The sequence below is a fragment of the Cryptomeria japonica genome, chromosome 10 (genome assembly GCF_030272615.1).
Source record: "Cryptomeria japonica chromosome 10, Sugi_1.0, whole genome shotgun sequence".
NCBI lineage: Eukaryota > Viridiplantae > Streptophyta > Pinopsida > Cupressales > Cupressaceae > Cryptomeria > Cryptomeria japonica.
In genome coordinates, this window is record NC_081414.1 from 567,916,985 (window position 1) to 567,933,978 (window position 16,994).

The following is a 16,994-nucleotide window of genomic DNA, read 5'->3' on the forward strand; positions in this document are numbered from 1 at the left end:
ATATCAGAAACAAAATTTTTCTTTGCAAACATCAAGACAATTCTAGGTGTCTACTATTTTTAGTCAAGGACCTATCATGGATTATAAGTAACAAACTCTTATTTTAGTGAAGCTGCCAATATTCATATCTTAAGATTACAAGTCATGGTCATAAGGTTATAATATTTTACCTTTGAGAGGGGTCATACTGGAATAACTAAGTTAACCATTTCAAAGGCATCCAAATGCCTTGTTACTCATCATGCCCATGTTGCACGTAGAAATGAGAGTCTTGTTTCAAAATAAGATATGAATATGAATAAGTCAATTCTATTAGGGTTTTAAGCATGCTTGAGTTTTTTTGTACCTTTCTTGAGTATCATCACTATTAGATTTGATAGGCAATTAATGGAGGTTTATTTTGAGCACCTAAAAGACCCAATATCTTAGCTAAAGATTCATGCAACATGTAGTTTCCTCATTTATATTTCTAGTGCCATGGAGGTTTTGTCTCTAGGGCATTTGGAAGTGTAAATGCATTCATGTTAAGGAGAATGAAGCTAATTTTTTTTTAGGGTTTCTTGATATCATCATTTCTTGACCACACAAGGGCATGCAGAGGTATGAACATCAGAAGCATCATGTCAAAGAGGCAGATTTGTGATGTTGAAAACCTCATACCAACATCACTATTTACATAAAACTTATAGCTTTCATTAATAAGTTTTTTATGGAGGATCTCTCTTGATTTTTCTATGGGAGGTGTTTACAAGGAATGGAAAAGGTTTTATATAATGGGTAATGGTAAAAGGAACCTTGTAGCAGTAGGAATAACTAACTTAAAATGAAAATGGAAAAGGAATTGTTGGAAGGTGACAACTAAGATTAAAAAGAACATATAAGCAATGGATGTGTTCTTGAAGATGAAATCAAGTTAGATGAAAGGGCTTCAAAGTTACAAGAGGAAAGTATGGGCAGACCAAAGTGTCAATCGAAAAAGATAAGGATAGTCTATAGGATTGAAGAACACTCAACAAACATATGTAAGGGATCATCATGCTTCATTTAATGATAGTGATTTATGACATCTCCTTAGATAGTCACCACATCCAAAAGAGAAGTTTATGGGTACCTGTTGGATCTATGGGGACTGTATATTTCAATTACAAATGCATATAAACACAATCACAAAGACTATAATAGGACCGTCATAAAACATAGTCCTATGAGAGAGATATTTCATTGAAAAGATTCAAATGATAATAATGTATATATGATAGCGAGAAGAAAACATTCAAGCCAAAGGAATTTCAAAGGCACACCACAATTATTAAATTAAAATTCTATCAATTGCATGCAAATTAGTAGCAGACTTATGCTAATGTCCGTGAGACAAAAGTGCAAGATACAATGTTAAATAAAGGGATATGGTATGAACCATCAAGTTAGCCTTATGATAGTCATGAAGTTGGCTTTATTTGAAGGTTGCAACAAAACACGTCTGTCTAATTTCTATCTTTAAGTTTTGTATCAAAATAAAGGATTACTCTTTCCAAGCATGGAGTATCACAATCATGTGACTGTTGAAGGGAAAAGATGCAAGGTCTAAAAATAAAATAATGAATAATGAGGTAAATAAAGTTAAGGACAACTTAAAACATGATGGACACAAAGTATGATGAATGATAAGCATGAGGCACAAAATACGGGGCAAAGTTCATAAGAAGATTTAAAAAACAACCATTATAGAAAATGAAGAGCGATATTAAGAGAAGGATCACATTGTTTTATATGACAATAGGAGTCTATACACAGTCTAGTGACCAATCACAAAGATCATGGCATCTCTCAAAAGACAAACAAGTGGACATTCAACTATAACTCTTGAAGACAAAAGAGTATGAAGTATAGTCATAAGAATTCATACAAGACTATTGAAGCCAAATCCTTCAAGAAGAAGACAATGAGATAAAAAGTGGAAGAATATGATAGCTACAAAGAGTGGGTGATATATTCAAGTCCACACCAAAATTGTTCTTATGGATAGGAACCTACAAAAATATATGACATAGATTAAAAATATGAGGATCGAGTCATGGATAAGTAGGTAAAAACACACATATACAAAGAACAGTTCACATTGTGAGTAGGGACAACTATCATGACCAACAAGGATTGCATAATCATAAACACAAGATTTTCCATGAAGTAATAACATGCAAATACAAAATGATGGCAAGCCAAAGATCATGTGACAACTCTTCAAGGTAGAGAGTATTGAATACAATAGTTAAGGGCCTTATCTCGTGCCATAGAGACTTTTTCTCTTCAAACTCTTGTGAACACATGTCCTTTTTGTTTTTTAAGATAGTTTTGAGTGGCAATTTTGATCCAGTTAGCCAATTGAGAGCATGCAGGAGCTGATTAAGCATAAGACTTCTTCATTTTTCCACCTTTTTGGAGCACTTTTGAGACCTCAAAAGGAGGGTCAAATCAATTGGATGCCCAAGAAGATTTTACCAAGCAAGTAATGTGATACACATGTCTTTTCTTATCCTTTCTTCTCTCAACACATGTTCCTTTCTTGTAACAAGCTATTAAACAAACTATAAAGAAAAAACATTAGGCTTATTTTTTAGCTAGTTCTTGTTGTTTAGGTTGAGCATTGTAACTTGAAACAAGGTTATTTAATTTCTACATTGTATTACATAACTTAGTTAGTTCAAACTAAGAATGCAAACATTTTGGACTTATACAGTTGTTGTTAAAATACCTTTTGATCAATGAAATCAAACTTTTTACCTTCTTAGAACTGTTACGTGGGATGTGATCTTGTGGTGATATTTTCTCCTTGATTTCTATCTCATCTTCATTGCCTTTATGCAAAAAGATGCTTATTTTGCAAGTTATAACTTGTGTTAACCATCTAGGGGTAGAGTTTAAGTTGTGAACACACTTTTTGCTCCTCCTAAATGCTTTCATTAGTACTTTTATCATAAAATATTAAACATTTTTGCAAAGTACATATGAAATTATGAGTTGCATATGTTTTGGTTTGAGAAGTTAGTCATATTGTGTCCAAAATAACATTGTAAGCCTTGAAACCAATTTGGTGCATCACCTTATTAGTTTTAGTTTCATTTTAAGGAATCATTTATATCCTTATTCCAATATGCAATAGTAGTTAGTCTAGTTTAGGCAATTTTAACAAGGACCAACCTTCTATAGAGGTTGAGACCTAAGTATCAAAGCCCACACTTTGACAGGTCTTCCCATGTTTCACTAGGTTGCTAAGTCAAGAGCTCAATGAGGGTGCACATTTCAAGATAATACAAATATAAATTAAAAATAAATACCAAGCATATAAGAAAACTTATTGAAATATAGTGTATGTTAAAATTTATTCACATTTAATATTACACAATTTAAAAGCTAATATTATTATCACCCAAACTAATAAATTAATATAATTTTTTACTATTTAATGGTTCATGCAATTAATATTAAAATCTATCTTAATAATATTAACATTAGTGTTCTAATTTTCCTGTCAAAATATGATTCAAGATGGTGTATATGCACTCTGAGCTCTATTAATAAACAACTAAGTTATCTAGATTGAATTTGCATCACATTTTGAATCATGTAATACAGTTATTGTAACTTAAAAAAAATATGTACAATATAATACACAAATACAAATACTAGTTGTTATGCAATGAAAAATGACAAATGAGAGAAAAATGATGAATAAAAAATGGTGAAAATTCCACAACTAAGATAAGTTCATTTGTCTTGCATTGTACTCACACAATATCAACTATTGATCACCAAAGCTAACTCACTCTTTCTCATAGATAAAACATTCATGACAATTAATTATGCGGAGAGTTATGCTGAGAGGCATCTACAATAAATCAAAATGTCCGTAATCAAAAATTCAATTTTGAAACAATTTGACATGCAAATGATGGGTAAATGCATGAAATATGCCATCTTGTGGTTTTTGTGGAGGTGTTATTTTATTACTCCAAATAAAATAGAACCCTCACCACTTGTCTCTAACTATATGAAACCGTTATAATCAGATTCCCTTCTATTATAAGATATCTCTCGTCATAATTTACCTATATTTTTTAAATATAGATATACTAGTACTATTCAATATTTCATATGATTGATATTAAATTAAAATATATCTTATAACATAACATTAATATTGAAATTTAAATGAAAAATATTTTATAGAATGGTTTATATGCATTCCAAGCTCTATCAAATTAAGCTATTTTTCTTATAGAACTCACCTATTAATTGATTCTCTATATTAGACCTGCAACTCTCGTAATTCCAATTATGAAATACAATTATCGCAGCTGAAGAAGACTACGTAGAACAATGCAAATACAAACACTTCTCTCGCTGCGGAAAAGAAAAAAAGAACGATTTTTTTTTGAAAATCTAACGGCTGAGATACGTTCAATCTGTCTTACATTATGCTCAGACAATGTCAACCATTGATCATCAAAGCTAGCTCACTTCGTCTCGTAGAGGGAACGCCTTCCACGTATATATACGTCTGTATATATATATATATAGTTTTGTAAAGGCTGTTTTAAATTTGAAGTACTTTGCCCGCGTCTCGAAAATTGCAGGCTGTTTTTTCAAATCGCTGAGCCTAACTTCACACTTCGAGTCTCTGTAAACTTTGGGCAGCTCAAGCAAAATAATTTGCAAACTTTTCTCCATTCTTTGTTAAATTCCTGCTAAAACATTTTCTGTGCATTTTGTTGGACTGTGATATTCGAAATTAAGGTAATTTAGCAGACGAACATTTTGTCCTCAGTCTTACATTGAGATTCAGTTTGGAAGCAGAGTCAACTATTATTCCGAAATCGGAGGGATTTATTTTTCATTTGCTTCTATAACGATTTATTTATAGTTATTTTCCATATTATTCTTTCCAATTCACGCTTCTGTAAGTCCAAGATATGCCGTCTTTTGAAGTAAATAAGCTTTAACTTCGTAATTGCAATGCGATTAAGGCTACACGCTGGGAAATTTTATAAATATTATGCATTTTATTTTAGCTAAATCCTTACATCAGACGACTTTTATAAACTTTGATGCTCAGCAGATGACTTTATTTTGGCAGATTGTAGAAATTTTCCTTACAGCGGAATGCAATTCATATTCCAAAACAAACTGGCCTTGAGGGCCACGGCTCCAATATCCTTGGAACATGCTTTGAAGAAAATAGATGTCAACCTAATAAGTCCCTCGGATTCATTGTCGTGCACTTTCGTGGAATCCTTATGCTGGAAAATTTGCAGGGAAAATAATTTTGTTTGCATTATGAATCCTTTTGATGGTTCAAAGCTCCATTTTGTTTACCAGGTACAAGCAATCCGGCCTAGAATCTTTCTCTTCGTGGAATTTGAAGGCTTAATTACTGATTCTGCATAGTTCATAAATTCTGTTCATGAACTGTTATGTCTAAAGTAATTTTTTTCCTGTAAAATCTACCAAATAACAGTCCCAGCACGGTTAATTTCAAGGAAAACCAGGAATCCTACCAGGCTTTCTCGATTCTTTTTGAAGTTCTTGTTACGCCTGTCCTCTGGCGAAGCCACCACCGCGAATCCATGCTGTCAAATTCACCCAAGCCTTTCACCTTAGGTCTCGTTGCAATTACAAGTTTGCTACCTGCAGCTTGCTTTACCTCTGGGGGCTTAGTAGGGTTGATTTCAAGGAAAAGTATATTTGCAGAAGTTTAGAAATTCTGGAAAGCTCGATTTGGACTTTGAGCTTGTCATAATTTAAGATTGTTTTCCTAATTTCCTTCATATTTTACCTGTTCTATAAATAATCTGGCAATTTTTAAAGAAAACTAATATCGGTAAATAGGAGGCATTATTTTTTTTTTGCAGTGTTTCAGATTATATTTCTTTGTCAAAGTTTTCCTGTATAAACTGTAAATAATCTATTGAGAATTTTGTGCTGTTTATCCAGAAAAGCTTCAGTAGCTTCTAAGAAGATTATTCAGAAAAGCTTTGACATGATGAATATCTAAGAAAAGAGTTGATCCTAATATCATTTGATCAAAATCTAGGAAATCTTCAAAATCGATTATTGTTTATGTAGAATGTTTGACAAACGTTGTAATCAAGGAATATTCATTACTAAAATTATCCTAAGTCCTACAATTGTTTTGGATTTTCAACTATCCTGTGTACTGATCTTTGCAGAATGCACAGAGGAAAGCAGTTGAAAAAGCATTGATCGAATTAAAAAGATATTTACAAGTAAATCTTAAGTTCTTCTGCCATTTTTCTTGGTTGTTGATGTCATTTGATGCAATGCTTTCTGTATATTTAATATTTTAGTTTAATTGTATTTGAAGGTTGAAATTGATGAAACGACAGACATAGATGTAGTTTCCAGTACCCTGATGACCAAAGCTGTTGAAAGTGGTATGGCATCAGCATTATTGAATCAAGGTTGGACCTCACTTGAAAATGGTCTGATCACGAATGGTAATATTGCTTTCATGGAAGAAGGAGCTCACCTGGAGGCAATTTCTGTGGTAGATACCTCACCTTTTGATATGATAAAGTGTTTTGTGGAATTGGCTTGAACAAGCTCTTCTAGTAGAGTTATTATATTTCTGTTGGCATTTAAAGATGCAGGGAATCATTTTGCAGGCAGTAGAGCTTGAAGGAAATGATCAGATGGTTTTTGCTATAGCACCAGACATCGTATGCTTCCATAGAATTAGGGTACGAAACCATTAGTCAAAAACTTCTATCAATATGCTAAATGTCTGTTTAGTTTTGTACTTTGAATTTGAAAATTTTGGCATTGAAATGTTTATAGATGTGGGTTTGTTGAATGGGGTGGAAAAAAGTGAAAGATAATACAGTACTTTGTATTTTGGATAAGAATTCTATGTTTCTCTGTTCATGTAAAAGTTGTTTTTAACAATTAATTACCTTGTATAAACAGAAAGTTTCTATTTCTTGGATATAAAGCATACAAGAACATCAAGGTTCATGCTTAGGTTACGTTATAGTTTAAGTCCTTGGTCTGGTTGGTGCCAGCAAACATAGGAATATCGCTTTGAAACCCTTGGTCTTGTTCATGCAAACAATCTTCTGCACTCGTAATTCTATGTATATGTTGTAATGAGAATTAATTTGTGAGAAATTGTTACACAACTTGTGGTCCCTTTTTAGATTTTCTTTTTCTCGTGGCTTGAGGTGAGTAATCTTGACCACCTCCTTATTTCTCCATGGATTATTATTTTGACACTTCTTATTTGGTATGGTTTTGTGAAGAGAAGTTAAATTCATTCAAAAGCCATGACACTGTTTGCTTTCTAAGTGGCTATATTGTCAAATATGCGCCATTGGCTTATGGCTCATGTATTAGTTTCTAGCATAATAAAGGGTGCCTTGTTCTTTTGACTGGGGAAACTATCTTGCAGGATGGAAGATGGTGCCAATAGTTTTCTGGTAACTGTAGGAAGCAAATTGCAACAAGTGGTATTTTAGAAAAAACCTTGAGGTCCAGGCTCTTTCAAGCAGTATTAGAGCTAAAATTCAATACCAAGGGCCTTGAGGAAGAAATTTCAGAGTTTATATAGCTCATCGTGCTAAAGGTAGTTTCAGTCTACTAGTTATAGGAAGTATTAATAAGTAAATTTATAGGAGCACATTATCAAAAAGCTGCAGAAATCTAGAGAGGAAGCAAGGTTTGACAAAAGGTATTCAAGAGTTGGTTTTAAATATTAATTGTGTTAGAATGCAAGAGATTATGAGAGGTTAGACCATGAGAAGCTCAGAAAATATGGAGCTTTATATAGAATGCTGGAATTTTTTTCCATGGAGTGTAAAGAAATATATAATGGGAGATGCCTTCTTTATTGAAAGAGTATGAAAAAAGAAGGTTTATTATTGTTTTGGAGAGTATGACTTTAACAGGTTCTAGGATGGAGGGGAGAGTATTGATGGAATGCGCGGATGTAGGAAATTACCACCTAAAGTGAAGGTCGAAGCTCGATAAATTCATGAGTAGAGGTTTATAATGCTAAGCTTAAAAGATTTCAGAATTTTGAAGCCAATGGATTTATAGTTAAATCAATGAAGAATACAATGTGGTGAGTTTCCCATTCATACAGAATATCACAAATTGGAAATTTAAAAAGAATTTAGCAATTTAAAGAAATCTAAGTACAAATTATTCATCAATGTAATGTTGAGATTTTTGAGTGAAATGAAGAACTAAATTATTAAAGATTCATTTGATGTGGTTAAGGTTAGCAGTCATTGAAAAATATTAAACTGTAGTGATGTAATAGTCTCATATTGACAAAATAGAGTCAAAATATGCCTAAGGAAATTAATGTGGTTCAACAGGGTTTTGGAAAGGGGGGACGTGGGAAGAGGTTTTGAGGACGGGGAATTTTTTTCACAATTGGCGATGGTAGTTTAAATATAATATAATACTTGAAAAATTAGTTAAAATGTAAAAGAAATTGCAAATGGGGGGAGGTATTATGGAAATGCTGGCTGTGATGTGGTGCCTTATAAAAGGCACAGGGGGACAGATAATCAAAGAACATGAAATGGGCAATGTGATTTATGTAAAAACCAGAATTGCTCCTGTTATTCTTGGAGGTGTTGATGCTACTTATGAAAAAGTCTTGGAAGAACCACTAAAGGTGCTTAAACGGGAGGAGACTGAGCCAGTTGAAATTGCTGATACTGAAGCTTAATCTAATCTTGTGGAAGATTTTAAATATAAAAGTGAGGAGTGAAGCAAGTGCTGATTTCTGATATGGAATTATATAAAGTACAGATCCCTTCAGATTGTGGCCATAATGCCTGGTCCAATTTGTTTAAATGTGTCAGGTAGAGGAATTAGAAATTTGTTTGTAGGTTAGCTGATACTACTTTGATTTGGTTTATTGATACTTCGCAATATTCAGGGATTTTCAAATGGCAGCTAATACTTATCATAATTTTCTTGGCAGCTGTAATACTAATAGCAAAAAATATTTTATTAGCTTTGGCTTCATCTTTTTGTATATACCCAAATATGTAAACTCATGGTTTACAGAGTAACAAATCAATTTATAATTGGCCTCTCCATTTCAATAGTTGTCACATAACCCAAGGTTTTTCTGCTTATGCTACTTTCTTTCTATAGCTAAATTTTGGTTTATCTATGAAAAAACACTCCTCTGATATAGAATAAAAACTTTTTTCTTTTTTTTTTGTGATCTGGGGGTGTGGATAGATGTGGGCACACGGAACAAACTATGGCCCATTTTGTATTTAATTGTAGGGGGAATCACCCTGACCTTGCAAACAAAAAACAAAAAACAATGCTTACCTAACAAGAAGGTTTCCATACCCAAGCGTGCATTGGTTCAAACAAGCAACAAACAAAAAAGAAAAAGAAAAAGTAGTTACCATGACAAAGCAAGAACTGATTTAGGAGCATCTGGCAAACAAGAATAGAGAGAGGCCTAGGCAGGGTTGAAGAGAAAAAAAGAAGGAAACTTTAGTTAAATTCAAGCAATTGCAGGGCGTTATCCTCCTGATGGCAACTGTTTCTTTTAAAGGAATATTTTGTTCAGGGTCAATAAAGGATTAAAGAACATTTATCAATAAGCACATGGAAAACCATTTCAACTGAGTAAGAAGGTAAATAAATTCTTTAGTTTTAAAAACCAATTACGCCACCTGTCAAGTTTAAGGAAAGAATGAATGGAACGTGGGCATTGAAGGCTGAGGAATCGGCCATTCAGAGGATGCAACAAGAAAGAATATAGAACCATAACAGGCCTAAGAAAGAAAGAAACAGTGCAATCAAACCCAAGAATCGAATTGGTAGATGAAACAGTTGAGGTATGAAGTGTAATGGAATTGAATATGAAATGGGGGAGATGTATGCTGATTTAAATGGTATAAATTAGAAAAGTAAAAAATGTGAAAGGGGGGATTGAATAAACCATGGAATGGCAATTTGAAAAGGGCTGCCCATTGAATAGAGGAGCTGCGTAGTGTAGAGGGGATTGTGAAGTAAAGTGGAAGAGATTCCAGCTGTGTACAAAAGGACAAGGTCTACAAGGATGAGTGCGGAGGAATGAAGAAGGGGAATGGCATCAGGGAGAGAAGAGGGACCCCGACACAAAATGGAGTTGTAGCTGCTTAGAGTGGGGGCATTGGTAAAGAGGGGTGTGTAGCAAGAAGAAAGGGGCTGCATAGAGAGGAGAAGATAAATTACAAGGGAGACAAGGTGTGCGTGAGCAGTGAGAAGAGTCAAGTGCTGCGTAGGAAGGAATGGCATGTTGCATAGAGGGAGGTGCGCTAACTAGAAAGAAACGAAAAAAAGTAGAGGCATGAGAAAGTCTTAGAGCCTGCGAAGGCCTGAAATAAGCAAAGGTTGTGATTGCATACAAATCGCTTGAGAAAATAGAGTTTGGGTTGTGGCTGGAAGACCAAGTGGTGGAGAAGTAAAAGAGTGGAGGGATTGTGGAGTTTGTGTGTAGGGTATAGTATGCAGACTTGAGAGGCCATTAAAGGGCCATTTGTAATGAGTTGCCGATATCGGTGAATTTGTTTGATATAAATTTCAATAAATTTTTTGAAGTACATTTTTTTGTAGTTGTGTACAATCTCATTTTCTGTGTGTAGAATTGAATTTGTTAGTAGAGAGTCTGTTGGTTGAAAATTTTGTACACTTGGGGAAATATACAAAATTGTGGTTTCAACCACAGCGTGTGAGTAAAACTCTCCTAATTAAGGGAAGGCTCCCCCTATCTAACTACAACTTTGAAAATAAAATAGGATGGGACAACAATCTTTCCTCTTCTTTCAAGAAAGACAATATCCTTTTCTCTTCACAGAAAAGGATAGCGATTTGATATAAACAACAGTAACCACTTTCAAAATGAAATGAGAGAAAGGAAATGAAGTTTCTTGAAAGCGCAAAGACTTGTGTCACTTCCTTCGGAACGGGACAACAATATCAAGCTCAAAGACTTGATTATGTGAAGTCCTATCTACCCTTTTCTATATTAATGCTATAAAGAACAAATTATAACAGCTCAAAGACTGGAATATCTTATTATTTTCTACTTAAAACAATGGGAAGTAGTATAAGCTCAAAGACTTACAACTATTTCTCACAAAATCTATTCCTTAATTCTCTTAAGAACAAGTGAAAGCACAAAGACTTGCAACTTCTCTCAACAAAATATTTATTTTAATCTATATTAACCTCAACTACTTGCAGCACAAAGACTACAAATCCGATGTGATTAAGCTCTTTAAGAAACACTTGCAAGAAAGATAATATAGAACACAAACTCAAGTATGTAGCACAAAGACTCAAAGCTTGAGCAATTTCCTTCTATTTCTTTCAATTCTTGAATTCACACATGAAAGCTCAAAGACTTCTTTGTTGTAAATTTGGCAGAGTTTTTGCTTGCTTTCCAAAAGATAAAGATTACAATAGACCCCTCAAGTATTTATAGAAGAGGAGCCTTGAGAAAAAGGTGGGAGGATCCTAACTAACTTGAGAGATTCTCTCAACCACCAAGACTTATTCCATAACTAACTAAGACTTCAATAACTAACTAAGACTTATTCCAACTACAGTCCTAATTGAACTCAACTTGTAGTTGCTTTACATGTAATTACAAAAGTGCAAGTAATGAGTTAACTTGCATTTTACAAAAAGACTTTTACATGTAACTTGTCAAAAGAAAAACTACAACTAAAGATTACAAATATGGAAAAATACAACTAAGTGTTGAAAAACACTTAAGTTGTAGCACGTGAAGACACGAATCCTTCAAACTTCTGGATGATCATTTGTAGTTCATCAGGATCCGGTTCATGGGTGTTCTTGGCAACAACCAAGGTCTTCACAATAGTATCATGACATCGGAGGAGCGCAGAGTTGTTTTTATCCAAGATGGATTGGATTTCATGCAAAAAGATTTGGTGTCTCATCAACATTTGAATTGAAGCGGCCAAGAATTGTTCACTCCTCCATTTATTATGTATCCTCATATGTAAATCAGCAAGAACTTCTTCTTCTGGAATCAGCTCTCCATCCTGACTTAGTATGTTGCAAGAGGCCTTTTCACAATAAGAGACAATATCTCGGAAAACTTCACCCCGTAATCTCATTGTATCACCAATCTCCTCAATGAGGGATTTAAGAACAAGGGCCTTATTTTCCAGAAGCTCTTCCAATTTTCAAGTACATGACCCTGGAAGAGATGATGGCATGCTCCTGTAGAACACTCAACTATTGTTGGGGAATGGTATGCCAAATTGTCAAACTATCTTCAACACTTTCCAGATTCTTTTTAAAAGTATCGAAAGTCTGATCCAGTTTCTCTTCAACGGTTTCCAACTTAGACATCATCTGAAAAATGTCCTTCATAACTTGTGCACATAGATCATGAAGTTGATCAACCCAGGAATCCAATGCTTGTACCTTCTGAGCAACCCTTTCCACTCCATGAATTGATTCTTGGGAACCGGAAGAACCTATGGAGTTACTCCCTTCAGCAGCAGGTTTTGTGATTTTATGAACAACTGCCATAAGTTGTCGGTTTTCCTCTTCTAGCTTATCTTTCTTTGCTAGAATTTCATCACATCGCTGTACCAGTGAAGCTATAGAAAACTGAGCATCATGTTTAATAACCTCATGCATTTGCTTACTCAATTCTATCCTTGTAACTTTGTAATCAGCAGCTGACATTTCTTCAAGTGGCTTATCTGCAATGGGTTCGACTATTTCAGCTACCTTCATCTTGTTGCTGTCAATAGTTACTCTGGAGATAGTCTTGGCCTTTTTAGCAACCTTGGATCTGGACTGTTTTAGCTGTTGATAATCGAAGGCATCAGGTGATATTTCTTGCTTCTTCCTCTTTGGAGTAAAATAACTAAGCCATGGAGGTAAATGTTAGGTCCCGAAGGCAACTGAGAGGGGGGGAGGGGGTGAATCAGTTGTCTATTAATTTCAAACCAAAACTAACTTAACCAAACTTAGTGCATAATACCGGTAAACCAAACTTTAATGCCGGTAGACAGTTTAGCAGTTAATAATAGTACCGGTAAAGTTTAATACAGGAAACGGAAAGACAAATAACATACACAACACATAACACAATTATTTGTACATGGAAACCCTGTAAGGGGAAAAACCATGGTGGGAAACCTTACCCACAATTAGATGATACTACTGTAGATAGTATGTGTGTACAAATGGAGTCTGCACATGCAGAAAGGCCAACTGCCTAGAGCTCACTGCTCAATCACAAAATGGGAGTCACACTGACTACAATTGGATGGTTAAATCTAACGATAATGTCCTGCTCAAAATAGCATCTTCATATGCCGGATTCAGTACCGGTTAAGCTCTAATTGTCTTCTTCAAAAGCCTCCTTGAATCTTCAAATGATGTTTACGTGTATAGCTCTGCTTATATTCGCATATACCTTATTACAATTCTTTTTCACACTCCTCTACTTCTTCTTAATCTCACAAATGAGATCTTACATATATACCAAAACCTAAGACCAAATGTGTAGGTCGGCTCACTAAGATATTACAATAAAATCAATGAATCAATATGCGATGCATGATGTCGGCTCAATGCATTTACAACAATAACAAATCATCTCCATAACGTGTCGTGCTGATCTGGAATAGATAATGCCTGCCGATCCATAACCTAGACCTATTTGCCGGTAACAACAAATATGCAAACCCGATTAGATCAATGACCAAATCACCAAAACCAAGTGTCCAAACAATGTTTTCGACATAAACAAGTAATCTCCAGATGATAATAGATCATCCTCAGTGTCGGTGAACAATATAACCTGCCGGTGAACCAGATACCACTGACTGTGCATGAGTCACTGAACATGCTGGTGAACATAACCAAAGATCTCCAAGTGTTGACAAGTGTTGACATCAATGACAAAACCAATGCAACACATCCATAATACCAATAGTAAAGCCATCAACTCTCCTTTTGTAGCAGCTGTAGGCAAAGGAGAAGCAGTTTCTGTTTGTATAACCATGGTCATCCTGGGAGGATTATTTTTGGATGGCGACCACGGTTTGCTTAGTAACCAATGGGCATGAAGATTGCCTCATGAATTCTTCGAAACCAGAAGTGGAGGTATCAATTTCTGACAGTTGGACACAAGCAGGAGTATCTTCAGGAACTTCCTGCACATTCTCTTGTTGATGATCAAGAGGTGGTTCGTATGCCGAAATAGGAATGGCATTCTGAGGAGATTCATCAACAAGCAAGTCAGGAGGAGAAAGGGGCGTCTCAATGGAAACTGGAGGAATAATCTCATGAGGCGAGTCAGATGCTGGAGACTTGGGAGCATCATTAGATTGCTGCCCTTCTTCTGGATTATCCAGATCGATCACCTGAACATGAAATCATGACTTTTCCTTTCCACGAACTGTCGCCTCCTCAGGAGGAAGCACTACTGCCCGACTAACTCGCAATTTGATCCTTGTGCCCGAAGATGATGCACCTTCCTTGTTGTCAATTTGAATCTCAGACTTACGTCCAAGAGGCCCCGTAGAATCATCTTCTTTTCCAATCTTGATTTTTATGAGTCTAACAACATTACTTTTCAGCCAAGCATTGGTGTTAGCGAAGATAGGCTGAAATCTCTCAAGAATGGATATGCACTCCTTGTGTGACCATTGGATTAAAGGAAGTGGAGCTTCCTCAACCCTTCGTGAAATATATTCAGGATCAAGTACATGCCCATCATCAATCATCCCTTGTGGAATGTCCACCAAGTTCAAATCAACAACCTGCTCAACAGTGAGCCTGTAGTAATCCATCTTCAGAACCTCGACCTCTGTGCGGAGATCTACCCAGATATCCTCAATGCGATGCATGTGCACAAAGGATTTTTTGATCTTCTCCTTCATACCTCGGTAATCAAAATCAGCTCTGGACTTAAACCTTTTGAGCTTAATTTCCTGCATTTTGGTCTCCATGGCCTTGGCTTTAATGGATGTGACAAGAGAATACCGACCAATTTTTAGTGGGTTTGTTGTAGAGATCCCCATTCCAACCTTGTGTCTGGCAGACTGATGAGTATGGACAGCCATGATTTGTCTTCCCAACTCCATAAGAATGATCTTATCAGTTGGGTATGTAGGAAGCATGTATGGCTGCCCACTATAGCATCTGATTCTTATATAGGTGAAGGTCGGGAACTGTAGAAACAAGCATCCATACTCACTCACCCTTTCCCATGCCTCATCTGATACCCTTTTGTTCTTCAGAGTTTTGTCAAACTGACACATGAAGTAACCAAAGAATGCATCTTGGACTCTTCTGAAATGCAATCTGCTGGGTCTCAAAGGCAACTGATCATAATATTCCCAAACTGGTATAAGTGAGCAATCACCCTTGGTAGAAAGACTTGGAAAATGTCTAAGTGATGCTGCTAAATACACCAAGTATGATTTCATATAGAAAGTCATGGTGGAAGGAACTGCTGCAAGTTGTTCACACAAGGCATCGCTAATGACTTCTCCCCATGATATATGATGGGATTGCCTTATGAACATGATGAACTGGTACATCCAGGGCTCAAAAACATTAGAATGTTCAAAGCCCATTATCCTGCTGAGGAGGGTTATGATGTCTCCTATTTCCCATTTGAAGTTACAGCGGTACAACTTAGCCCACCTTTAGAAGGCAGCTTGTGGCTCTTGGATCCACCTGTTGATATGTCGTTTACAATCTTTTTCCCTTTTTACATAATACTCAGCTGCACTCTCTTTGGAGATTTCCATGTAAACAGGTGCGGGAGGTATTCTGAAGACCTTCTCAATTGTGTCTGCATCAAGGCGGATTATTGCTTCGCCATCATCATTTTTAATGATTCTTCTCTCCTTGTCAAAGTGATGCGCGCAAGCGAGAACAAATTTAGGTTCTAGGGCTGATCAGAAATAAGTCAAAGAATTAAATATTTTAATCTTTAATTAATTTTTGTTCTCATATAAATGTAATAACCTTTCAATACTGGATTGTCTTTTCAACTTCCGATGTAAACATAAATGTAGTGGTCGTTCAGCTTCTTTGAAAGCTTATAAATAAGCTCAATTCGAATCCAATTGCAAGGAGTTGGAGAGTTATGGAGTTACAAAGTTATAGGCATACGCTCCTTCACAAGATTGCCTAAATTGTACAGGCTCAAGCATCCAACTCTCTTTTACAGAGTTTGCCCAAATTGGATACATTCCAGGCATACAACTCTCTTTTACAGAGTTTGCCCAAATGGGATAAATTCAAGGGCACACAACTCTCTTTCATAGAGTTTTGCCAAAAAAAATTGTTTGGCTCTTACATGTTTTCAATGAAATAATTTTTTTTTTACATGATTTATTATTTGTTTATGATACCACAAATTCTGATTTGGGTATTGTCCTCTGAATTGACAAAATAATTTAGATCAGTGGTATTAGAGCCATTTTCGATCGCTTCAGGTGCATCTACAGCCAATGAGCCGCTGCCCATACTATGCCAAACTCTTCTTGTCTTCGTCTTCAACAGAAGGAAACAAGGAAGCTACTGCAACATCTACCAAGGAACCAGTAGCTGCTACGCCTCAAGCTGACCAGGCTCCTGCTGCTATAACAAATCAAGAAGAAGCGATTATTCTCTCGAGAGTCTCACTAGCACTTTCAAGTTACATGGCAGAATTTTATTTGGAAGATGATCGAGCAATGGGGCCCATTGCCTTTCAAGAAGGGAGTAATGATCAGAAATAAGTTAGAGAATTAAATATTTTAATCTTTAATTAATTTTTGTTCTCATATAAATGTAATAACCTTTCAATACTAGATTGTCTTTTTGACTTCCGATGTAAACATAAATGTAGTGGCCGTTCAGCTTCTTTGAAAGCTTATAAATAAGCTCAATTCGAATCCAATTGC

At 35.4% G+C, this 16,994-nt stretch overlaps 1 protein-coding gene across 13 annotated transcripts in view; it reads left to right on the forward strand.

Moving 5' to 3' along the window:
- Positions 1 to 4,334: 4,334 nt before the first annotated feature.
- The window catches only part of LOC131060720 (uncharacterized), a 70,962-nt gene continuing 58,302 nt past the window's right edge, over positions 4,335 to 16,994 (forward strand). For 5 of the 13 annotated variants that reach the window (XM_057994054.2, XM_057994057.2, XM_057994058.2 and 2 more), the window contains exons 1-5: positions 4,340 to 4,794; positions 5,135 to 5,376; positions 6,228 to 6,284; positions 6,383 to 6,565; positions 6,663 to 6,758. In XM_057994054.2, coding sequence (XP_057850037.1) covers positions 5,161 to 5,376; positions 6,228 to 6,284; positions 6,383 to 6,565; positions 6,663 to 6,758 — 552 coding nt within the window. In that variant the 5' untranslated portion in view covers positions 4,340 to 4,794; positions 5,135 to 5,160. Of the gene's footprint in view, positions 4,795 to 5,134; positions 5,377 to 5,515; positions 6,285 to 6,382; positions 6,566 to 6,662; positions 6,759 to 16,994 lie in introns of those variants that run through there. The other 8 variants (XM_059213637.1, XM_057994055.2, XM_057994064.2 and 5 more) reach the window with 7 other exon arrangements.